Here is a 21,031-nt window from a genome sequence, read left to right on the forward strand (position 1 = left end):
CATTCGCAGAAGGGGGAGGTTTTTTCCCTTGCCTCGCAGGCTTTTCTTTTTCTCTCCTATTGATTTATGATTTATGAGTGCAACTGTGTGCCGCACGTCCCCGGGATCAATTTCCAAAATGTGTCCGCCATGAGTGTCAATTCGATTTGGGGGGCGTGGTCGGCCCAAAGTGCTAACTATATCTTTTTGCACCGTCCCCCTTGCAAACTTGAACATTTATATTTCCCCTGTTTTTTTGGTATATTTTTTATGCTGCCCTCCAGCTCTTCTAAGCAAAATATTTCCTCTGTGACAACAATCTTGCTTCTGCTTCATTTAACTGGTACACTGGCAACTTTTGAAATTTAAATATTGTTTTGCGGTTCCTCTGCAGCGCCAAGGCAATAACATAAAAAAACATTTTATCTGTTATGGTCATCGGTTTTTATGGTGTCCTCCCCGCAAAGTTGACACCATTTAATTTGGGGCTGAAGCTTAGCCCATCCTCGCAGACTCGGGACTCGATTAAAGCAATCGCTGATGCGGAATTCTGGAATCTGTGTCTTGGCCATCAATCACTCGACCAGCTGCGCCCCAAGTGGGCCGAGAGTCCAATCAAGGATCAAAGCAACTGGCCCTTGTAACCCACCTTTGGGTTATCCTTTCCCTCACACACACACATGGCAATCAAACGGCGATGCACTCATGTGCATGTCCTGCGGTTATTTGACAATTGTTAACCCATCTTTTGGCTTTGTTAGTCTGATTCCTCGGCGTGGCCAAGTGGCCATATGCCAGGCGTCCCTGGCAAATCCATCCAGTAATCCCCGCCTCGGTGGTGTGATTTTGATTTGGATAAACATCCTTGACTGGGGTGGCTTTAATCGTTCGCTGTCGATACCCTTTCGGGGGTATGAAAATATTCTTATTTCCAAAAAGAATTTATTTTGTAGTTTTTCAAGTCTAAAATTTTTACACTGTATTTCTATATAAAAAGGATTTTTCTATGTTTAAAAAAATTAGTTAACAGAATAAAGAATGGTGATAAACTATTGCCTCTTTTAAAATGTGAAGTCAATCCCAAATATCTTATTCTAAAAAAAAGTATTATATATTAAATATAATACTGCATTCATAAACTTAAATAAGGGTATAAAAAAAGTATTCTTTCTTATGTTATATGAATTTATAATACCATTTTAAAAACCCCTTCTAGGATATGAATACAGCAATATTTTTGGCGCATATGGTCAAAGGTTTCGCCCGGCGCTTTGAAACCACAACGTCAACTGGAAAATCAAAAGCTCGCCTTTGTTTATGAACGCATTCTTTTGTTCGCAGCCATTGATACTTGGAGGGTTTATTAACTTTTTACGGACTCGACAATGAGCTGTGCATCCTTATAGCTGCTGTCGGCATTCAAATTTTGATAGGGTTATCATCAACATTGTTTAGCAGAGTACCAGAGGCCACTAAACCGCTGGCGGAAGTGCACTTGAGGAGGGAGTAAATAAATCCGCTCCATAAACTCCACTGTGAATATGATGAGGACAACAATGTATCAACTTAAGCCCCGGACGAGCGGCGGTCTGGATTCCGGACGTGTGCCGACATTTACGCCTCAATTATCAGCCGCATAGCAAACACTTGGGGGTCACCACTTGCCATCATATAGAGGCGATAATTTGCTGCCCATAAGCTGCTCCCACACACACATGCTTGGACCACCCAGCGTGTCCAGCCATTCCATTCAATTCCAAGACCGAAAACCCAATCCCAAACCATCCAATTCAATCCAATCCCGGAGCAGCAAGTGACACGTGCCGCCCATTAATTTACGCGTTGGCTTTATCTGCGATTTGCTTGCGCATTCTCAGTCCGGGGATAACTCTCCTGACTTCAGAGGTCCTGCCACGTGCCAGAGTTGGCAAATCAAATGTTTTTATTATTTAAAGCGACAAACGGCGACGCCGTTTTATTGTCTTCCTTAAGCCGATAACAACAACTGTGTGTGAGAGTCGGTGGCAGGACAAATTACAAGGCAGCCGCATCCTGACCGCCATTGTCCTCTCGGAATGGATAACGAATTGCACCTTGGGGACACCGCTGGCTGTCGGTTGCTTCTTTTGTGTCTTAATGAAAGCAACTGGCATGTGATAAATTTTAATTGATTTCATTTACGTTTGTGTGGTTCTTGGCCCGGTCTCCTTGGCTCCCTGAATCCCTGGCTACCGATAAGGATCCGCGGCTAAGCGCGGCTCATTAGCCAAGGATAATGCATCTAGATAACACCGAGATGTTTGACATAATTGAATTTGGCTTCTTAAGCTCTTCTGCTAATGATCCTAATGATGTTTTTTCCGTCTAATGCCACTCAGTTGGCGGGGTTTAGCTTATAAACTATTGGCCATTGGGGATTTTAAAATTGTAATTTATTTTATTATTTTAATACATTTCTGAAAATTAGAATCATTTCCATAATAATATATTTTCCACAGTGGTCCGAATGGGAAAACTGTCCAAAATGTATTATTACCTTTAAATGATTAATTAAATTAATCATTGTTTAAGACCCGATTTCGTCCGCATGCTTAACTCCAAGTAGGCTTTTAATCCCAGGATTCCTTTTTAATATTTTAATCCTACTTTAAATGTAACACTCGGACGAAAAATAGGTGTTTAAGTTTGAGAGAGTAATATTGTTTTATTTTACTTACTTAGCGGTATTTATTTAAACTTAAAAGTTAATTCCAAACTACATTTGCAGAAGCTTTTCTAGAAATTTAAGGTTGCTTTTTGGAAAAGGTATTTTATTAGAAATAAAATTGTGTTCCCTTTCTAATCGCTTACTTTTCTTTTGCTGAGAACTATTTTCGGTTATACCTTTCAAATTGATTGCATTTAAATTAAAACTCAGCATAAATCACCTGAGTGGGCAGGACTCTCCAGTCGACTCGGCCTGAACTCACTGGCCGTTGGGCGTTAAGACAAAAGCCCCAATTCTGCAGCCGTGTCAGCACAATGGCACAGGCGACATAAGCCGATTTCAGGGATATCTCTGCCCGGCTCCAGTTCCCATTTCCCAGCCCCTCAAAAAATGGTTCGAAAATTATCATCAACGCACAAGTGGCTTGTACTTGTCACACACAGCAAGGCGATGGAGAAAACCAAACCCATTTCCCTCCCCCTGCGAACATGGCAAAATATTTTCATTGTGTTTCAGCAGATTTTCCGCACGAGAAGGGGGTTGGAAAAATGGGTAGCTGAAACTCGAAATGCGATTACCTGCGCTTGCCTATTTGTAGCTTGTTGTTCGGTCCTCCACTCCGAAAATGGGAATACGGAATGGGAACTGTCCGTCCTGCCCTGAATGCTAATCGACTTTTGATTGTGTGTTTTAATGCCGGCAGGATGAGGAGGTTCGCACACAAAAAGGTTCAAATGGTCGGGCCATAAATAGGAATTTATGTGAGATTGTTTTTTTGAACGGACGGACCACCGAGATTTATAGATTTGGGGGTGGCATATGAATATATGTCCGTGTGTTGATTGAATTTGCCCACGGTTGGTTGGGATTTTTGGGATTGGTTCGGTTTGGGATGCGACCGGCACAGGTGACATATTCCTGCCGGCCGAATGACAAGTGTTAACGCCTGTTTTGTTTATTATTTTTCCCTCGTCCCCGGGATTTCCTATTGTAATTGCTAAAAAACTTAAGCTGCGTAAAATCCCAAGTTTCAATTTAACGCTCTCATGCTTTCTTGTTGGGATTTCCTGGACATGTGAGTTTTGACAACAAGTGCAGCTTGCACTGGCAGCTCTATCTTATCTATGGTTTTTTTTTATCTTGTTGGTTGATTGAAAAAGCATCCGCCATCCGCTGGCGCTCCCATTTGACACTAAGCAGATGCGGTTGGGAATGCTCTGATGCTCTGGGCTCATATTCTCTCTTTCGATTTTCGAGCTCGACAGGATTTCAGAGCAGAGAATTTAGGACATGCGCCTGGGCGTCCAAGGGGCGTGTTTCGGCCAAGCGCCAATGGAAAATGCCAAAATGGAGTCGCCCCAGAGTCGTTGAAGCGGGACAGGAAATTGATTGGGGGTCTGAAGAGTCCGGAGAATGGGTGGCCTGGCCTGCACATGACTGCACATATGTGCCGGCTGCGATTGCTGGCCAAGATTGCGAGTGGAAAAGGGAGCGACTGCCAAAAAAAAAAATGGCGACGTCCCGACGCTATCGCTTGCAGGCAACATACGTGTGTACTCGCAACAACATGTGTGATGTGTGCCCCGCCGTATGGAAGCCCCTCTTCCTGCGGTCTCCTCGCTGCCCTCCAGGCTCCGCCACCCATATGTAAGTTTCTACATACAATGCGGCGTAAATAAACAGACTGCCACCACAAAGGCAACTTCCTTGTTCCTTCTTCTTTGGCTCTAAGCATTTCGGTTTTATTATCATTGGAGTTTGGGTTTCTGGATTTTGGGTTATGGCAAAACGCCGGAAGTGAATGGCCCATCAAGCTGATGGACCTGCCTATCAATAGTTGCCTGGCGGCCAAACTAAACCGCTTCCTTTGACTCTCAGCTTGATTTATGTTGTGTTGTCCAGATGATTGATGGGTTTCCTCCTAGCTGGGCTCTCACTTTTTTGTCCACAAGTGGGACTTTGTCCTGCAAGTTGTTTGCTTGACAGCTTACAAATTTGACACTGCTATGGTTTGATTTTGGGTAAAGTTTGTCAGCAGTTTTCAATTTGCAAAATTAAAAAAATTTGAGAAAATTACAGTTTTTTGTAAATATTAAAAAGGTATTTATTAGGAAATAAAATAAAATTCATTTAACATTTTTTAACATTTATGATTGTATTTTATTCATATTTTTAAATTTATATATAAATATATATAATATATAAAGGGGTAGTTTTGGCTTAAAAATGAATTTCTTTAAAGATTTAATCATAGTCTTTTTAATTATAAATAATTTTTTCTACTTAAATTGAATGTACCATTTCTTGGTTAACCAGTTTCTTTCTTTCTTTGTCCTGGAACAATAAGCACGTTTTGGTAATTATTCAAACTGATTACAAGCCAGGACTCGTAAAACTTTATGCTCAAGTCTTATCTACTTTCTGGCTTTTCCTGGCGTTTTTTATCTGTGCCGAGATTTAAACTCATTTTCCGTGACTTCTCCGCGAGTAAGTTTATCAATTAGGGAGTTCGAGGTGGAACCACGTACTTCCACCGAAAAAACCCAGACTGCACAGCGGCCCCCCAAAAAGTGCTGGCCCAGTCAAGCATAAATGATTTCAACAATATTTCACTTAAAAGATTCAAATCGCGCGAGAAGCGGGAAAGAGACAACAATGAGTGTAAAGCATAACAAGGGAAAATATAAATACGCATACGACAAGTGCGACAAAAGGGGGAAAATGGGGAGGAGGAAAAGTGTGCTGGGATGGGAAACGCACGCGACAGAAGGAAACGGATACGCTCGAAGAGGTCGCAAACAGATTCAAAATTTCCAACCACATATGACAATGCTCCACACAGAGCCAGCCGCCCCTCCGTGCTCCCCTATGAATCCATGGCATTTTCAGGATCCTCTCGTGGAATCGCCGGCAAAAAATTCAAATTTACTCCAAGTAGTGGGTCAGAAGGGCGTGGAGTGGCCAACTAACTGTCGCGCTTCTTTTTTTGCCCGCTTTTCCATGCTTTCAGCGGAAGTTCCGAAACCGCGATATGGTGAAGGGCTAAAAAAAGGGAGAGACGGGGCTATATTGTCGTCCTTATGCCAAGGGTCGTCAAGCGCGAACATTTGCATAATCAAATAATAAAAATTTGCATAATTTTATTTTTTATGATACGCATGCCATACGCATCCTTTTGGCCCTTATGAAAGGGAAGAAAAATAAAAGTTTTCAGTTTCAATTTGTGTTTTGTCTGGGGAAAGACATTATAGCCACCGTTATCTGGCCAACTCGCTCTCTCTCTCGATTCCAGTTCCATAAACACAAAAATGGGTGTCAATATTTATTGGCGAACCTGTTTCTTATCTCTGCCAGCGACGCGCTATTCAAAATTTGCAACTTTTAACTATTAAAAAGAAAACTTTTTCTCTTTGGCTTTATCGAAAAATGTTGTCATCGTAAATAATTTAAATCGACAAATAATAGTAGCCCATTAAGTGTCTGAAAAGGAATGCAATCAATTACTTTATTGCCTGTGATTTTAAATAAGTTTCGATTTTAAAGCAAAATGAAAATATTAATATCCTAAAATATTAAATTTATTTCATCGTGAAGTTAGTATCGTAGTAGTTAGTAATTATTCAAATCACCTTTGTTTATGTACTACCTTTAACCAAGATAACTTTACCCACCCTAATTTAATTTAGCTATTTTAAAAATACTACTTTTATATTTTCAAAACCGTTACCTTTTTTTAAGAGTCATATATATCCATCCATCCATCTGTAAATCCATAAATTGAACCATAACTTCCACTCTAGTTGGCCAAGAACTTTTGGCTTACTTGGCGTATACTCGATTTGCATGTTGTTGCTTTGCTGTTGGATTTTTTGCGACTTACCTTGTGTTGCTAAAGTCGCAGGCAAAATATTTAGCATGTCAAATGACATATTTGCGGGTTGCCATTCCTTTTTTTGGTTTGTTCAGGGGGAAGAACGACCGCGATTTGGCCAAGGTTTTAGAAGTATCTTACTTGGTTTCTCCCACCAGTTTTTGCTCTCATTCTCTCGCTTTTACCTGGCATATGTGTGCCACAGTGTCGCCCTGTATCGCTGCCATTTTTGCCGTTTCGTGCTTCATTTATCACTTGGCGGCGGGATTTCCATATACTCAGCATATTCGCGATGATATATGGCTGGCAGAGTGCTTAACCCAGCCAGAGATCGCGGCGAACGTTTATCCCCGGGCAGTGTGTCACTTTTGCTCGATGACAGGCAACCAACCAACCCCACGGCGCCATTCGCCCCTTCCACACATGGTGTAATTTAGATAAGTGGCCATTCTTCATTTTAATGCTCATAATTTCATAATGTGTACACCCATATGTATCTCCCAGTCCTCCCGAAAATATTCCAAATTAAAATCGTGCATTAAGAGCTGGGAGCAAACAACATGGTCAGCGTCGTGCGTTGGCTATGCCATTTATTTTATTTGGCGAGAATTCTTGTTTTTGCTAGTCCAACGCCACCTTGCCATGAATGGCGATCCCCTTTTCGGGGCTCCAACTCACATGAATATGGAACAGGCTGAGTGGAGAGCCCGCGAATGTTGAATATGTGTTTTTTCCACGTTGTTTTTCTGATTTACGAGCCATAAAAGTTAACTTAATTAAATGGTTTTTGGCGTTCGCTGAATATTTATGGGGCCAGGATTTCAATGTGTCGCCGAAAGTTATGGGAAACGTTTTGCGGATATAGTTATCTTCTAGAAAATGAAAGCTTAAATTCGACTCTTAAACATCGAAATAGATTAATAATTTAGTTTAAGTATAAATAATTTTATTTGTATATCTTTTCAATAGCAGCTTTACCTAAATTATTAAGTTCATATGCGACTAATACTTTCTGCATTAATATTCCTTTTGAAGACCTTGAATGTGGATGGTCTATTGCTTAATTTATCGGTGCTCGAGCTGAATTTCTGTGACATTTTCATCCCTTACCAGCAAACATATATATATTTTATTGAAACAAACAAGTGTCGAAATAATGCATGGACAACTTATTGCGTACTTCCAGTCACTTAAACTTCACTGCGTTTCAAATGCCTTTCATGCTTCAGTTAACCAATGACAAAATTACAAAAACTAAAGAGGAATGAGGGAACAACTCTCGAGTGATGGAGAACAACACCTAAAGTCAGCTTAAATGGCGACCGCAGAAACATTTACTCGTAAATCAATTAGCACCCACAACAAGTACCCAAAAAAGCAGCCAACCCTAAGGGGGATCTCCTGTTGCCTTGCGGCTTTTTCGCAAAATTAACTACCTGCTAAGTTAATTGAGCAAACAACGCTCGCAGGACTCGCAGGATCCGCTGCCATAAAAGTTGTGCATCGGTCCAACTAAAAAGTCAGTGGCTGCGCTGCGGCTTACAACTATTAATTATGCGGGCCAAAGTTATGACAGCAGAAAACAGCCGCAGAACTCGAACGGCGAATGGCGAACGGCGAAACTAAAAACTGCCAACTGCCAGCGAGCAAAGGGAAGCGCACATCATAAATTACGGCCAGGACACGGTCATGGAGGATGCAAGGATGTGCCTGCTCCTGCTCCTGCTCTTCAGCCTTCCAGCTCCTGGATATATATGTATGTGCGGTAAGCCGCCGCCTGTCTTTTGGCCATGGCAAACAGCTTCCATGCATCCAAAAAATATTCGAAAATTTCAATGGAACTGGAGGAGGAGGAGTAGCAGAAGCAGAGCTGGAACCTCCTGGCACAAAGGTATCCTGCCACGGCACAAAATGGCCACCGCAAAGCGCACAAAAAGTGTCATGGCGCATGAAAAACTTCCTGCAACGGGAGTGGCTTGGCCAAAAGGCCTTCAGCCTGTCCTGTCCTCTCCTGTCCGTGGCCAAAACAATGGCTGAGCTCCTCCGCAGTTTCGGCAAATGAAAGTCGCATTGTCAGGCTCAATGTTTCCGGCCAGCTCATGGATGTCCTCGGCCCGAGTTTCAGCCTCATCCTCATCCTCAGCCAGCCATCCTGCAACCACTGTGTCTGCGAGTCTGAGTCTCCGTCGTTCCCTGGATGTGGATGTGGTTGTGGCCTGAAACAAAGCGCATCCGTTTGGCGAAAATTGAAATGACAAAGTTCAAAGTTTAAGCGGCTTGGCTGTCAGTTTTTCAGGGGCTCTTATAGTGCCGCGTTCGGTGCAGTGAAAATATTTCCAGATTGACTCAATTTGTTTGATTTTCAAATGTTGTCTATACAGAAAACTATTTAAATTATAATATTCCTTATTTTTTAGAATACTTAATTAAATTTAATGAATTTTATATTTTGCAGGATTAAATTCGAATGAATAAATGAAACCAATCTAATTTTGAGAAAATTAACAGAATATTTACGTAATTCCGTTAGATGTTAATTCCTTTAAAAGACTATTGATAAATAATAAAAAATAAATAAATACATGTTTAATTTACTAAAGCGATCTTTTAATAAAGAGATCTTGATAAATTTTATTAAGTATCTACAGTTAAGTGCGAGGATATTAGAAATTATAAATATTAATTAATTCACTAAAATATAAATAAATTAAATATTAATAATATCTTTATTTTTCTCCGTGTGCCCGGGAAATAAGTGCCCCGAACCACAGGGCTAATCAGCAGGCAAACACTCAAACCACATTGATTGCAGTGGCTGCGGTGGAAATTAAAAACGACCGGGAGCAAGTGGAAATTAAATTGCCTGCAGTTAAAAAACACTTTGGCCAGCCACCAGTCACCAGTAACAACAATGTAATAAAAGTCATCTCCTGACACGCCCACTCCTCCGCCGGCGATGTTCGCAATCCCCCAAACAACAACTCCACCAAGGCATTTGCATACTTTTAAGCGCAGATGAGCAGAAATCACTCATACGCACGGGGAGCCATTAAGGGGGGATGACTGTGATGAGGATGATGGGGCGGAGCCAAAGCCCTGGGCTCAGGCTTACTCCAGCTGTCGGATTTTCTTGCTCCTGCTATTATGACGGTATTTGCATTGTGTTTAAACGTATTTGAACACGATTTTGAGTCAAGGGGATTGGATGGGAATGAGAATGAGGTGGGTTATTGGTGGGAGGATTGGAGTGAACCACCGCTCATACCAAATGAGCAGGCAATTTATTTACGGTCAAATTGCGAGGTTAGGCAAGGCAAACAAAGCGGCGCAGGTCGCTGCGCAATGGGATCCCCGGATCCGGATTGTTTCGTGCTTCCCATGGTGGGCGTAAAAATGTGATAAATATGAAATGTGATTATGGCTCGGCAGCTATTATGTAGCACCCAGCCAGGATGATGATGAGGCTTATTATGAAGTTGCCTTCGCCTTGGTCTTAACTCTGCGGTTGCCTTGGGCGTCGTTTTGAGTGAGTGGCTGCCATGAGACTGTCTGTCCTGCCAGTCCTTCCATCCGGGATGTGTATGTGGTGGCCTCTTGTAAATGAAATGAGGAAATGTGATTTTGACGATGTGTTCGCTTTACGGCAATGGCAGCTCGTGTGGGTGGCTCTTGTTTGCTTGTTTCGAGGGCGCCGGAAGTTGTAATTGTTTTTTAAAGGAAACCCGAATTGCTCATTGGGGAAATGCACGAAATAAATCAACGCGATTGACTATAAACGGGATATCTGGGTATGGGCTATGAAATATAACTAAATGTGAATTGTCTCAGACTTTTCTTTATTTTTGTAGGTATTGAAATTTTATATTTTATTTCTAGAAATCGAAATATATCAATCAATACTTCTTTATAAATAATTTCTATTTTTCGCAGACCTTCTCCGCCATTTAATTCTAGAAATCGAAATATATATCAAATCAATACCTCTATATAAATAATTTATATTTTTCGCAGACTTACTCTGCCATCTAATTTAATTTCTCAAACTTGATATAAAGCACTTTTCAACTCCCATATAGACCTTTCACATTATATGTACTTTCTCATATCTTCCCTTTATCTCTTTACCTTTATGCTTCCCACCAATTTGGTTACATTAAATTTCCCACTCCAACCATGTGAAAGAAGCCAGGGAAAATGTCTTTATCAAGTGGCAAGCAGCGAACACAAAGCCATAAAATGCTAATCCCATCATGGGAACAATGAGCAGAGCGGATCGGAGCAGAACGTTAGCCGTTTAGCGATGCCATCGATTGATACATCAGTCGATAAGGCAGCCAGACATCCTGTGAGAATCCTGGATGGCTGCTTGGCTGCTTGGCTTCTGTGGCACGGGGCTAACAGGATTTGGCCACGCTAAATCAACGCAATTCGCTGTGGCTCATTTGAGTGCAGCAACGAGCCAAGGAAAACGCAGGGGGAGCACGGCCACCACCCAAGGAATTCGTTGCGCTTTGTAGGAATTTGCCATGCTACAAATTCGAGGCTCATGGGAACTGAACTGAAATTCAGGAGGGTTGGCTGGCAAGTGTGGAAATATTGATATTCGAATTACATTTTTGCCAAAAACTGCACGAGCACTCCATGATGATGGGCTATTCCTCGTTGGAAGCTCGTCGTATTCGTCGCGCCGTCTGGGCGAATGACTGCCTTTTGGGCATCAGGACAACCCTGAAGCATCCTTTCATCTTGTTACCATTTCGGTTCCCAGCTCATTAGCGTCGGCGTCGCAGTTTTTGTGTCCGCATCTAATTGCTGCATGCAGCCAAAATGAATCCCAGGGAATCGCAACTGCAGGATTCAGCTTCACTGCGCTAACAAGTTGAACATATTCTCCACTCTACTTACATGGCGTATGTTACTCCTTCTGAAAAGCATGTGCCCGCGGATTCTCGGTGGTTTTTCTAAGCCTGGGAACCTATGTTTTTGCTCTACTTCAAAAAACCAAATGACTCGGCCAGCAAAGACTTTCGAGAACTCCATATGGTGTGAAGTCATTCTACAAAGATTTTTGTAGTTTCTTGTTAGGTATTCTGTGAAAAGCTAGCTTTTTGGTTTTTATTTCCGTTATTTGAAGACTAAAACATTACCATTTTCAAAAGGATAAAAATGTAAAGTTACACCGCTTGGAACGTGTTAAAATTAATCCCATCCAAGCTCAAAAAGAACGATATTTTGTTTGTGCTCTATTTATGAAGTCTCAGTCATTATATTATTTATGGTGTACCTATAACTATATTTTCAATTTCTGGATGTAGATATTAAAAATGTTTTTGTAGTCATTTGTAAGTAAGGTTTCATATTCGGTTGAGGTTTGGAGGTCTTTGTTGTTTATACTGATCAACAATCTATTTTAAGGGATTTATGCCCTTAAAAAAAAGAGTAGGGGAACTTTCATATTTGTTCATAAAAATGGTTTCTACTAAAAATGTCTTTATCTTTACAAAATAGTTTTTCAACTATTCTGAAAAATATACAGAAAGGCCCCAATCCCGAACTTCAACCAAATGGTTAAAGTTCTTTAACCCAAATCAAATAATACATGAAAATAATTGGATTGGCATAACAATTAGATTTTTATTGAAACATTCAGCCACACATTGAATGCTAACATATTAGCAGATCTGCAACTTAATTATAATATCTTACAATGATCGAACTCGAGATCCTTTGGGGTCCCGCAATAAGATAGAGAATTAATAGACATACAGGGAGATCCAGATATTTAAGATACGAATTGCACTACATTTAAGGCTAAGGGGAAATTAAATCGGAGCGTGAGGGAAACTAAAATTAATATCACAATCGAAAACGGGCAACGAATGGGTGGTGGTGGTGGGGGTTTTGTGGAGAAGATCTGGGGCCTTAAAAATATCCGAAGAAATGCTTCGATCATTTGGACATGCCTCCCATTCGGCGACCTGGCGGAGTGCCGCCGACCACGTTGATGATCTCGTTATCTCCGCCGGCGGAGGACGAGGATGAGTCCTCCATTTGCGGCTGGTGATCACTGGCCTTGTCCTGGTGGGCGGTCATGTGTCGCGTCAAATGGTGTCGCTCCCTGAAAGTCTCCTGGCAGACGGGACATCGGAGCTTCTCCTCGCGCTTGCGGCGATTCGGATCGCAGGCCACCTCGCTTTTGTGATGCGATCGCATGTGATAGACCAGATCGCTGGTCATCCGGAAGCTAATGTTGCACTTGGCGCACACATTCTGGGCGGTCAGTGTGAAGGTGGAGGCCAAAGTGGGTGGAATCAGCGTGGAGAGAATGGCAGCTGCAGCGGGATTCTGCAGAGGCTGCGATACTGCAAAGGGATGGGGTGGCGGAGCAAATCCCGGATAGCCATGCAGAAACTCCGCCGGTGGTCCGCCAGGTGGTGAACTACCTGGCATGGGTCCTCCGCCTCCGCCATTGGGATTTCCCGGTCCTGGAGGACGAGTGTAGAGCAGCTGCTGCTTGAGTCGCTGCTGTGCCTGCAGAGCCTGCATGGGATTCACGGCCTGAAAGGCTCCGTTGAACTGATACTCCGGCCGAAAGTTGTGGTACACAATGGGATTCGACGGCAGGGGATTCTGGCTGGGATGCTGCTGGCCACCGCTATTGGTTCTTGGCGGCGGCGTCACCAGCGGCGGACTCATCGAGTGGCAGCTCAGCTGATCGGGACTGAGGGGAGGAGCTCCCACATCCACGGGTGACTCCAGACGGGAAGTGGAGGTCGACGGTGAGGATGAGGCGGTGGACAGCGACGAGGAGGCCACCTTGGTGAAAGCACTCCGCATGGGCGGTGGTGGTGAGGAGGTGGAGGGAGCCTCTGGGGAATCCACCAGCGGTATAATCACACTGGGATCATCATAGACCCGCGGCGAACGGATGCTGATCTGTGGATATCGCTGGCGAGCCTCCAGCAGACTTATGTACTCCAGGGCGGCCGGCGATGGAGGTTGCGAGGAAGCTCCTCGAGGCGACAAATCTGTGGGATAGTGGCTCATCTGCTGCTGTTGCTGCTGCTGGTGGTGATGATGCTGCAGTGCCTCCTGGAGGCGGGCCTGCTTCTCTGCCTGCTTCTGCTTGATCCGCTCATCGGGCATCATTAGGAAGGCCACATCGAAGGCTCGTTTCAGAGTGGTCTTTCCACCAGCCGGCGATGTGGGTGTCTCATTATTGTTATTGTGATTGGTGGTCTGATTTTGCTGCGGCGACTGTTGCGGCGATGTGGAGATCCGCAGCTCGGCGTGCTGGGGCGGCGTGGAGCGACGCTGGCCAGGATTCGCATGCGACGGCAGGCTATCCATGAGCAGATTCATTTTAATCACTTCAGTACACTTTTTCGACTTTCACTGGGGTTTTGTGTTGAGCTTGGCTTTGCTGCTAGTTCCTTGCGATTCGAAATTCCAGTTTCGACTGCTGGCCGCCCGCAATCTGTTCCTCTTTAAGTAGCCGCGTGCCACCCACCACCACCACCACCTCGTCCAGTTGGAATTCTCGTATTCTCATATTGTCCCATTCAAATGGGAAAAACGCAACTCTCCGCACTCGCGGCACTTGGCCCATCTGTCCTGATTCTGCTCGCAGTTCAGAGTCTGTTCAGATTCAGGTCCTGCAGAGAGCGGTAGTCACCACCCTTATGTTCCTGCACTCGCTCTCTCTTTCTCCAGCGCTCTTCCCTCTCTTTCTCCGGCCCACTCTGTCTGCCGCTCGGCGGTCCATCTGCTTTGCCAGTTGGCAAACATATTCTGTGGTTTTATTGTGCGGGCCTTGTTCAGGACGAGTCCTGGTTGGCTGGCATCCCCGGCCAGGTTGGCTTACTCGAAAAACTTACAGTGTTCTATGTGATAAAGTGACAGTGGGATGTGTCTTCAATTCATTCCAGGTGATTTTAAGTTCCAGTAAAATTCAAAAGCTTTAAAAATGTTTATTTATAAACTGTTAAATTAAAAAAAAAAAATTTTAATAAAATAAAATAAATTTATTAATTAGCAACACATTTTTTTTTAATCTAACCTGCTAAATGTTTAAGTAAAAGTAATAACTTGCATAGATGCTTTGTTCTTAAATTAAATATTGTAAAAATGGGCAAACATTTTCTTCACAAATTGTAAGAACAACTTTTATGGCACTTCGATTTATTCGGTTTCAGTAGGGTTAAATTGTAAGTCTCTAAGTGGATGTCTTCCTCATTAAGATGACTTCTTTATGATATTCTAATATTTTTAATATTTTACCCAAAGGATTGTATGGTAAATAATATTTTTATATGCTTAGTATTCCTGCCCTTTTCCACTGTGCACAGTCTCTGTGCAGGATAACTTTTCGAAAAGAGGCGGCGCTTGGTCCTGGCGCTCTCTTTCTCTCTCGCTGGCTCTCTTGTTGCCTCTCCACCCCAGAAATATGGCAGGACCTGCCCTCTCTTTCTAGCTCTATCCCTGTCTCTGCTGGAGTTGATATCCTTGTTGCAAGTGTTTCCGAACAGGTTGTTTTTGTCGATTTTTTAGCAGCGCCAGCGAGATTGTGTGAATATGTGGCCATGTTTTGTGTTGCTGTATTTGTTGCATTTGTTGCTGCTGGGTTGGATTTTGAGTATATGCTGCGCGTAGCTTTTACATATTGCCAACCACACACACACACAATCAAACACACATACACATTATAGCGAAATGGGGTTCCCCCGTTTTGTAGGCGACTGTTGAGCGCCGAAAGATTTCAACGGACTGTAATATTTATTTGTCAGTTGTGTTGGGCTCTATGTGGAAAAAGTTCCAACTGCCCAGTAAATATACACATGCAACAATAGCAAATTGTGCAATGTTTTCCGTTCGTTTTCCGTCTCGTTCTGGTCCCCCCAGATCCTTTTTTTCCCGGCTAGACCCTAGATCCTGGCAGACCGGACGTGAGGATGTGGCCATTGCCAGGACAAAATATGTGTCTGTTATGGTCAGTCGTGAACAAGGCTTGCAGCTACCACACACACTCCACACTCCACGAAATATATATATTTTATTTAAATTTCACTTCTTTTGTTGCAATTTGCCTGCCTGTTTGTCTGCTGCAGCGGCAATTTAATGTTTGCATATTTTCAGGTGCTAATTGTTCCACTTGCCATATGAGTTGCATTTTTAATTAATATTTATGGCCACCAGCAAGCGAGTGTGTGTGGGTGCGAGTGTGTATCTGTGAGCCTGTGGAGCCTATAATTCGCATGGCCGCCATGTTGGCTGTCGACCAAATTAATATTAAACACATGATTGCCTTCGAACATGGCCGTTTCATTAAAAATATTGTTTAGTTTGTATTTAATTAATTGCCGATCGAACATTCTGAACTACACCCGTAAACTGATGTGATTAAAAATTGATAAATTACACTGTGCAGCATTTTTACTGTTTTTTAAATTTACCTCGACGGATGCTATATTTTTGGATTCGTTACGAATTCCCAAGTTAAACTGCGTTTTCCAAAAAGTTCCCCGACGCAAGGAGTCTAAGCAAAAGGACCTCAAAGTTCGAAAAATGGTGAAATTGTCCAACTTTGCGGAGCTCTCAGAGGCAAATGGATGCATGGTTTGATTCAATGTTAAAGTTTTTTAAAAGATACACCCTTTATCTTTCAAACCCCATACTTAAAATAATTTTAGGATTTTTTTTATGGCAGAAATAAATTCCAGGAAACATAGTCAAAAAACTTAAAAACATACAACTGCGGTCAAAATAGTAGTAGTGTTGCCGCCTTGTGTTTTTAAAAGTTTGATGTTGTAACTTTTTTTTATCCAATTAGTCTAATAGTAAAATTATAATCAATACAATATTACCAGGAAGAGATCAATTACAACAACAAACTTTTAAAAACACAAGGCGGCAACACTACTACTATTTTGACCGCAGTTGTATGTTTTTAAGTTTTTTGACTATGTTTTCTGGAATTTATTTCTGCCATAAAAAAAATCCTAAAATTATTTTAAGTATGGGGTTTGAAAGATAAAAGGTGTATGTTTTAAAAAACTTTAACATCGAATCAAACCATGTATCCATTTGCCTCTGAGAGCTCCGCAAAGTTGGACAATTTCACCATTTTTCGAACTTTGAGGTCCTTTTGCTAAGAATCCTTGCGTCGGGGAACTTTTTGGAAAACGCAGTTTAACTTGGGAATTCGTAACGAATCCAAAAATATAGCATCCATCGAGGTAAATTTTTGATGCTGCATAGTGTTATCGCTGTTCCTTTCAAGATTTATTAATGTAGCATATTAAAAAAAATATCTAATTTGATTTTTTACATTATTCAAATGATAGTTGAACCACGTATAAATTTATAACATAATAAGATATAATAGGTTAACCTAAGATATAATAATAAATAATAATAAAATTTCTAAAGCCCAATAATAATGTTTTAAATATTGAAAAACTCAAAACTACAACATTTAATGATAAGAATCTCAAGTTAATTAAAATCGCAATGCAACCAAAAATCGTATCTTATTGGGAACCAATGGTCTCAATATATTTCCTATTGTCAAATCTCACCAGCAATTACCCCCATTTCGATTGGACTTCCTCCACATATGTGACACGTGTCCACAATAGAAGTCAAGTGAAAATCCAAAACACTTCTTGGCCCATTGACGTAAATATTTTCTACAGAAATTAACGCAAATCTCCGATATACAAATCGAGCACAAAATTTCCACTAAACCCAAAGGCTTATCTCCCCCTGCTGATCTCCCTCTATTGCCAACTAAAAGATTTTGGCTTGTCATTGAGGTCGGGGGTTGGAATTTTAGGTGGGTTGGTTGTTTGGTTTTGCGACTGTCGATACATCAAACTGCCAAGTGACAAAGTGATTCCCCTTGTTGTCAGGCTGAGACAAAGCGCAAAAAGGCGTGAAATTGCCTTTGTGTGATTAAGTCAAGCCCGGGGAAAGTGGAGTGAAATGGAAGGAAGCGAGGAAATGTCCCAGGATGCGAATTAAAAACTAAGATTACAATCTTCCGACTAGAGCTTAGACTCAGGCTACGTGCTCCTTATGCCTTGGCCCCGGCATCCTCGGCGGGTTTCAATTATCCCTGGTAAGATAGCAAAATGTAAATGCTAATTGCTTCAACTTTAGCGTAGAGCTGGCTACGTTTATTCCGGAGACAGCAGACACCTTTTCCGTGGAGATTGCGGCCTTGGTTGATGTTAATGTGCCGCCTGTCCCCTGAAATCTCTGTGCTTTGTGTGGAAGTCCTGGAGGAAACAGCTTTTTGCTGCCTGGAACTCTAAGCTAACTTTGCAGAGAAAAAATTAAATTCTATATTTATTTAGAGCTGAACTATAATTTATAATCATCTAGCCTTGAGTACCAGTAAATTGTAAAATTATATTCAAATTATAGTTTTATTTTATTTAGTTTAAAATTTTTTATACAATCCAATTGAACACAATATTTTTCTCAGTAAGATTGTTGTGCTGGTTAAGTTTCTCTGAAGTTTTGGAACACAGATTTAGATTGCATCCTGCAAGAGTCCTGAGTCCTGCACTTGCCACCCCTCATAGCCCACCGAATTTCCCTGGAGTACGGAGTAAACTAAAACCCGAGTCCTGTTCTGGATCCAATCAAGTGCTTTTCGCGCATTAAATAAAAATTCGAATTGGATTTCACGTGATCAGGGCGAGAACCTAATTGTATGAGGGTTGGAGGACTCTGCACTTGGAGGGCTGGAATTCTGAACTTTGAATCTGGAACTGGAGTATTTTGGAGGGTGGTTGCCAGCTCGCATCCACCGCCCCTGTTGCTGTTTGTTTAAATACCGTGAATAACATGTGGTTTTTTCGAAGCATATGGCAAGGACTTTGTCACTATTAAGGAGCCGTCTGGCCCGCGGCTCGTCCTTCAGTTCGCCAAATCCTCCAATTAGACTGTCATTCATTTAAACGGATTAAAAATGCGCGAACGAGGGTCGCACTTTTGGCTCTAACAAGGCCCGAGGGCCAATGCTTTAGATGGTGGTGGTGGTGGATCTTGTGGTTGCCTCCGGTTTAGTCTTAGTCGGATTAGAGCCCTTGTTTTGGTTAACAAATCGGCTGATGACGATGTCGATTCCGATTCCGATTCGATTCCAGCCCTGTTTGCTGTGCTTTGCTGTCCAATCAGTTCGAGACGCACATTCGCTCGCAATCAAGCCAGAAAAACAGAAAACATTTTCTGCTGTCATATGCAAAACGCCGACTGCACCTGAGTGGGTGGTGGTGGGTGGTGTTGCTGGGTCTTTATCTAAAATGCTTACGCTTGAGAAGCTTTCAATCGAATGCGGCATAAATATTTATGTGCCTCGATGTGGCAATATTTTCCGCAGCTCAAACACACAATTCGAACTCGTAAAACACAAACAGAACTCGCAACAGTTGCCAAGTGTTGGACTCGGTTGCTGGATAACCATAATGTCAAGAGCTCTTCAAGTGGACGAGAAGAGGCAGCAGAGAACCGGAACAGGAACATCCACTTGGGGTTCTTAAACTTAGCAGGGTGTTTGTGAGGGCATAACGGAATTTTTGTTAACTAAAACGAAAGAAAATATTTTATATTTAATATTTTAAATTAATAAGTAACAGATATCTGGAAAAAAAACTTTAAACTGCATATTTTAATAATATACTAATGATTTAATTTTTATTAAGACAAGTTTAAATTTCAATACTAATATTTATTAAATATAAATATTTTTTTGAGTTTTTTCCCCAAAGGGAATTCAACCTTCGGTCCTGAAAATTCCACAGGCACTTGTAAAACATATTCATAAGGAAAACATGCAACATTTGGCGGCTTCCTCGGTTTGAGTCGGATGTGCAGCGTATGCTCAGTGAAGCTGCACAAATGGAGCGACCACCAAGTCACCACCGGAGGACACCGTCATTACCACCAGTTGCCACCACCCCAGAAATATATCCACTGCGGGATGGGCTGACCCGCATTTAAAGTTGCCCAATACGTTTTCTGGTGCCATAAATTGCGACCCTGCCCAAGGAACCTGTTTCACTGGCCGTCTGTCCAACTGACAGGGCGGAATCGGCTTGCGAAATCAGATCTAATCAGCTCGGAATGCACAGTGCACAGTGGGTCGAATAGAGCAGAGTTCCAATTGCGGGGAGTGGAGTCCCACTGTGAGAGCCGGTCGAAAATGATGAAAACTACCCTTTAATGAAGGGGACGCGCTAGTTATAACCCGGGCAACGAAATCACACTCGCGCTGAGCAAACATCTGTGCGATTTCGATTTCGACAATGGTAACAAGGACTCTCCGAGGTCCTTTGCCCAGCCCCCGCTCGGCATTTAAAAAGTGTTTAGTTTATGGTCCATTGATGGCTTTGTTAACTCGCCGAACACTGGCATTCCCTTCGCAACTCCCTGCACTCCCTGCAACCCGGAATAGCAACCACTCCTCATGAATCTGAAATTTTCGGTTCAATCGCAACCCCGTCCGAACGATGACACCTTACGTTTTTCGACATTTACGATCTGTCCGGGGCGTTTGTCGTCGGGGTTTCTGTTCTGTTCTGTTCTCCGTCTGCCTTTAATTATGCTGAAAACCACAAAATGCTGTTAGTGCAGCATTTTTCGATTCCAATTTGGTAAAAATGCTGACATATGCGCGGGTAGATGCGCTGCGCCGCGGGATTCTCGAGTTCCCGGTTTCCAGTTCCCCCGAGTGCCCTTCGCTCTTTGACTCTCTGATTGGAACTGGTCCATGGTCGGGTGATAAACATCGCCAACTGGTGCCGCATGGGCCGACAGACTGACAAGTGAGTCGTCGATCTAATGTGGCATTAGCATATGCTGGTCCCTCTGGGCATATATACCCACCCATCCGTGCTTCGATCAGTTGCGGTTGCTGCTAAAATTCCCAATTGACTTCGCTTTAGATTGATCTACGCTCTGGATTTTACTCGGATTTTAGTTGGCAAGCCATTAATTTGATAGGCATCTTCAAAGCACTTCATTTAGATCAGCTGAAGGCTTGGTTTATCTTTGATTCATTATTCTAAGCTTAAATTGTAACCCTTGAAAAATTCGAAATAATGAGATATAGATTTAGTTATATGAGTAGAACTTTTTTGAAATTATTTATGAGTTTCTAAAATTATGGGTTCTAATGTTTAAGAAATTAGAATCTATTAGTTTAAGGGCCGGTTTCTCGAGTGCCGGCTAACATTTCTCGAACAGATAATGTCCCTGCTAAGGCATTTTGGCTTTCTCGAGCATAAATGTGAGAGCTAACTTTGACAGGGACTCGGAGTCCCTGTTAAGCGTTTTCGACTCGATAGAATGACAGCTGATTTCCCAAAGCCAACTATGAAGAAAAAACGAAATCACAGTTGACTTTTCCTTTGAATTATACCCAAACAGCTTATGAAATAATCGAAGCATGCCATTTTTTGCACGTT

At 42.3% G+C, this 21,031-nt stretch overlaps 1 protein-coding gene across 1 annotated transcript; it reads right to left on the reverse strand.

Annotated features, from left to right (window-relative positions):
• Positions 1 to 12,328: 12,328 nt before the first annotated feature.
• LOC108067742 (uncharacterized) lies at positions 12,329 to 14,002 on the reverse strand. The gene has a single exon (XM_017156919.3). The coding sequence runs from the start codon at positions 13,917 to 13,919 to the stop codon at positions 12,507 to 12,509; it is 1,413 nt and encodes a 470-aa protein (XP_017012408.2). The 5' UTR covers positions 13,920 to 14,002; the 3' UTR covers positions 12,329 to 12,506.
• Positions 14,003 to 21,031: the final 7,029 nt, after the last annotated feature.

Source organism: Drosophila takahashii, chromosome 3L (genome assembly GCF_030179915.1).
Source record: "Drosophila takahashii strain IR98-3 E-12201 chromosome 3L, DtakHiC1v2, whole genome shotgun sequence".
Classification (NCBI taxonomy): Eukaryota; Metazoa; Arthropoda; class Insecta; order Diptera; family Drosophilidae; genus Drosophila; species Drosophila takahashii.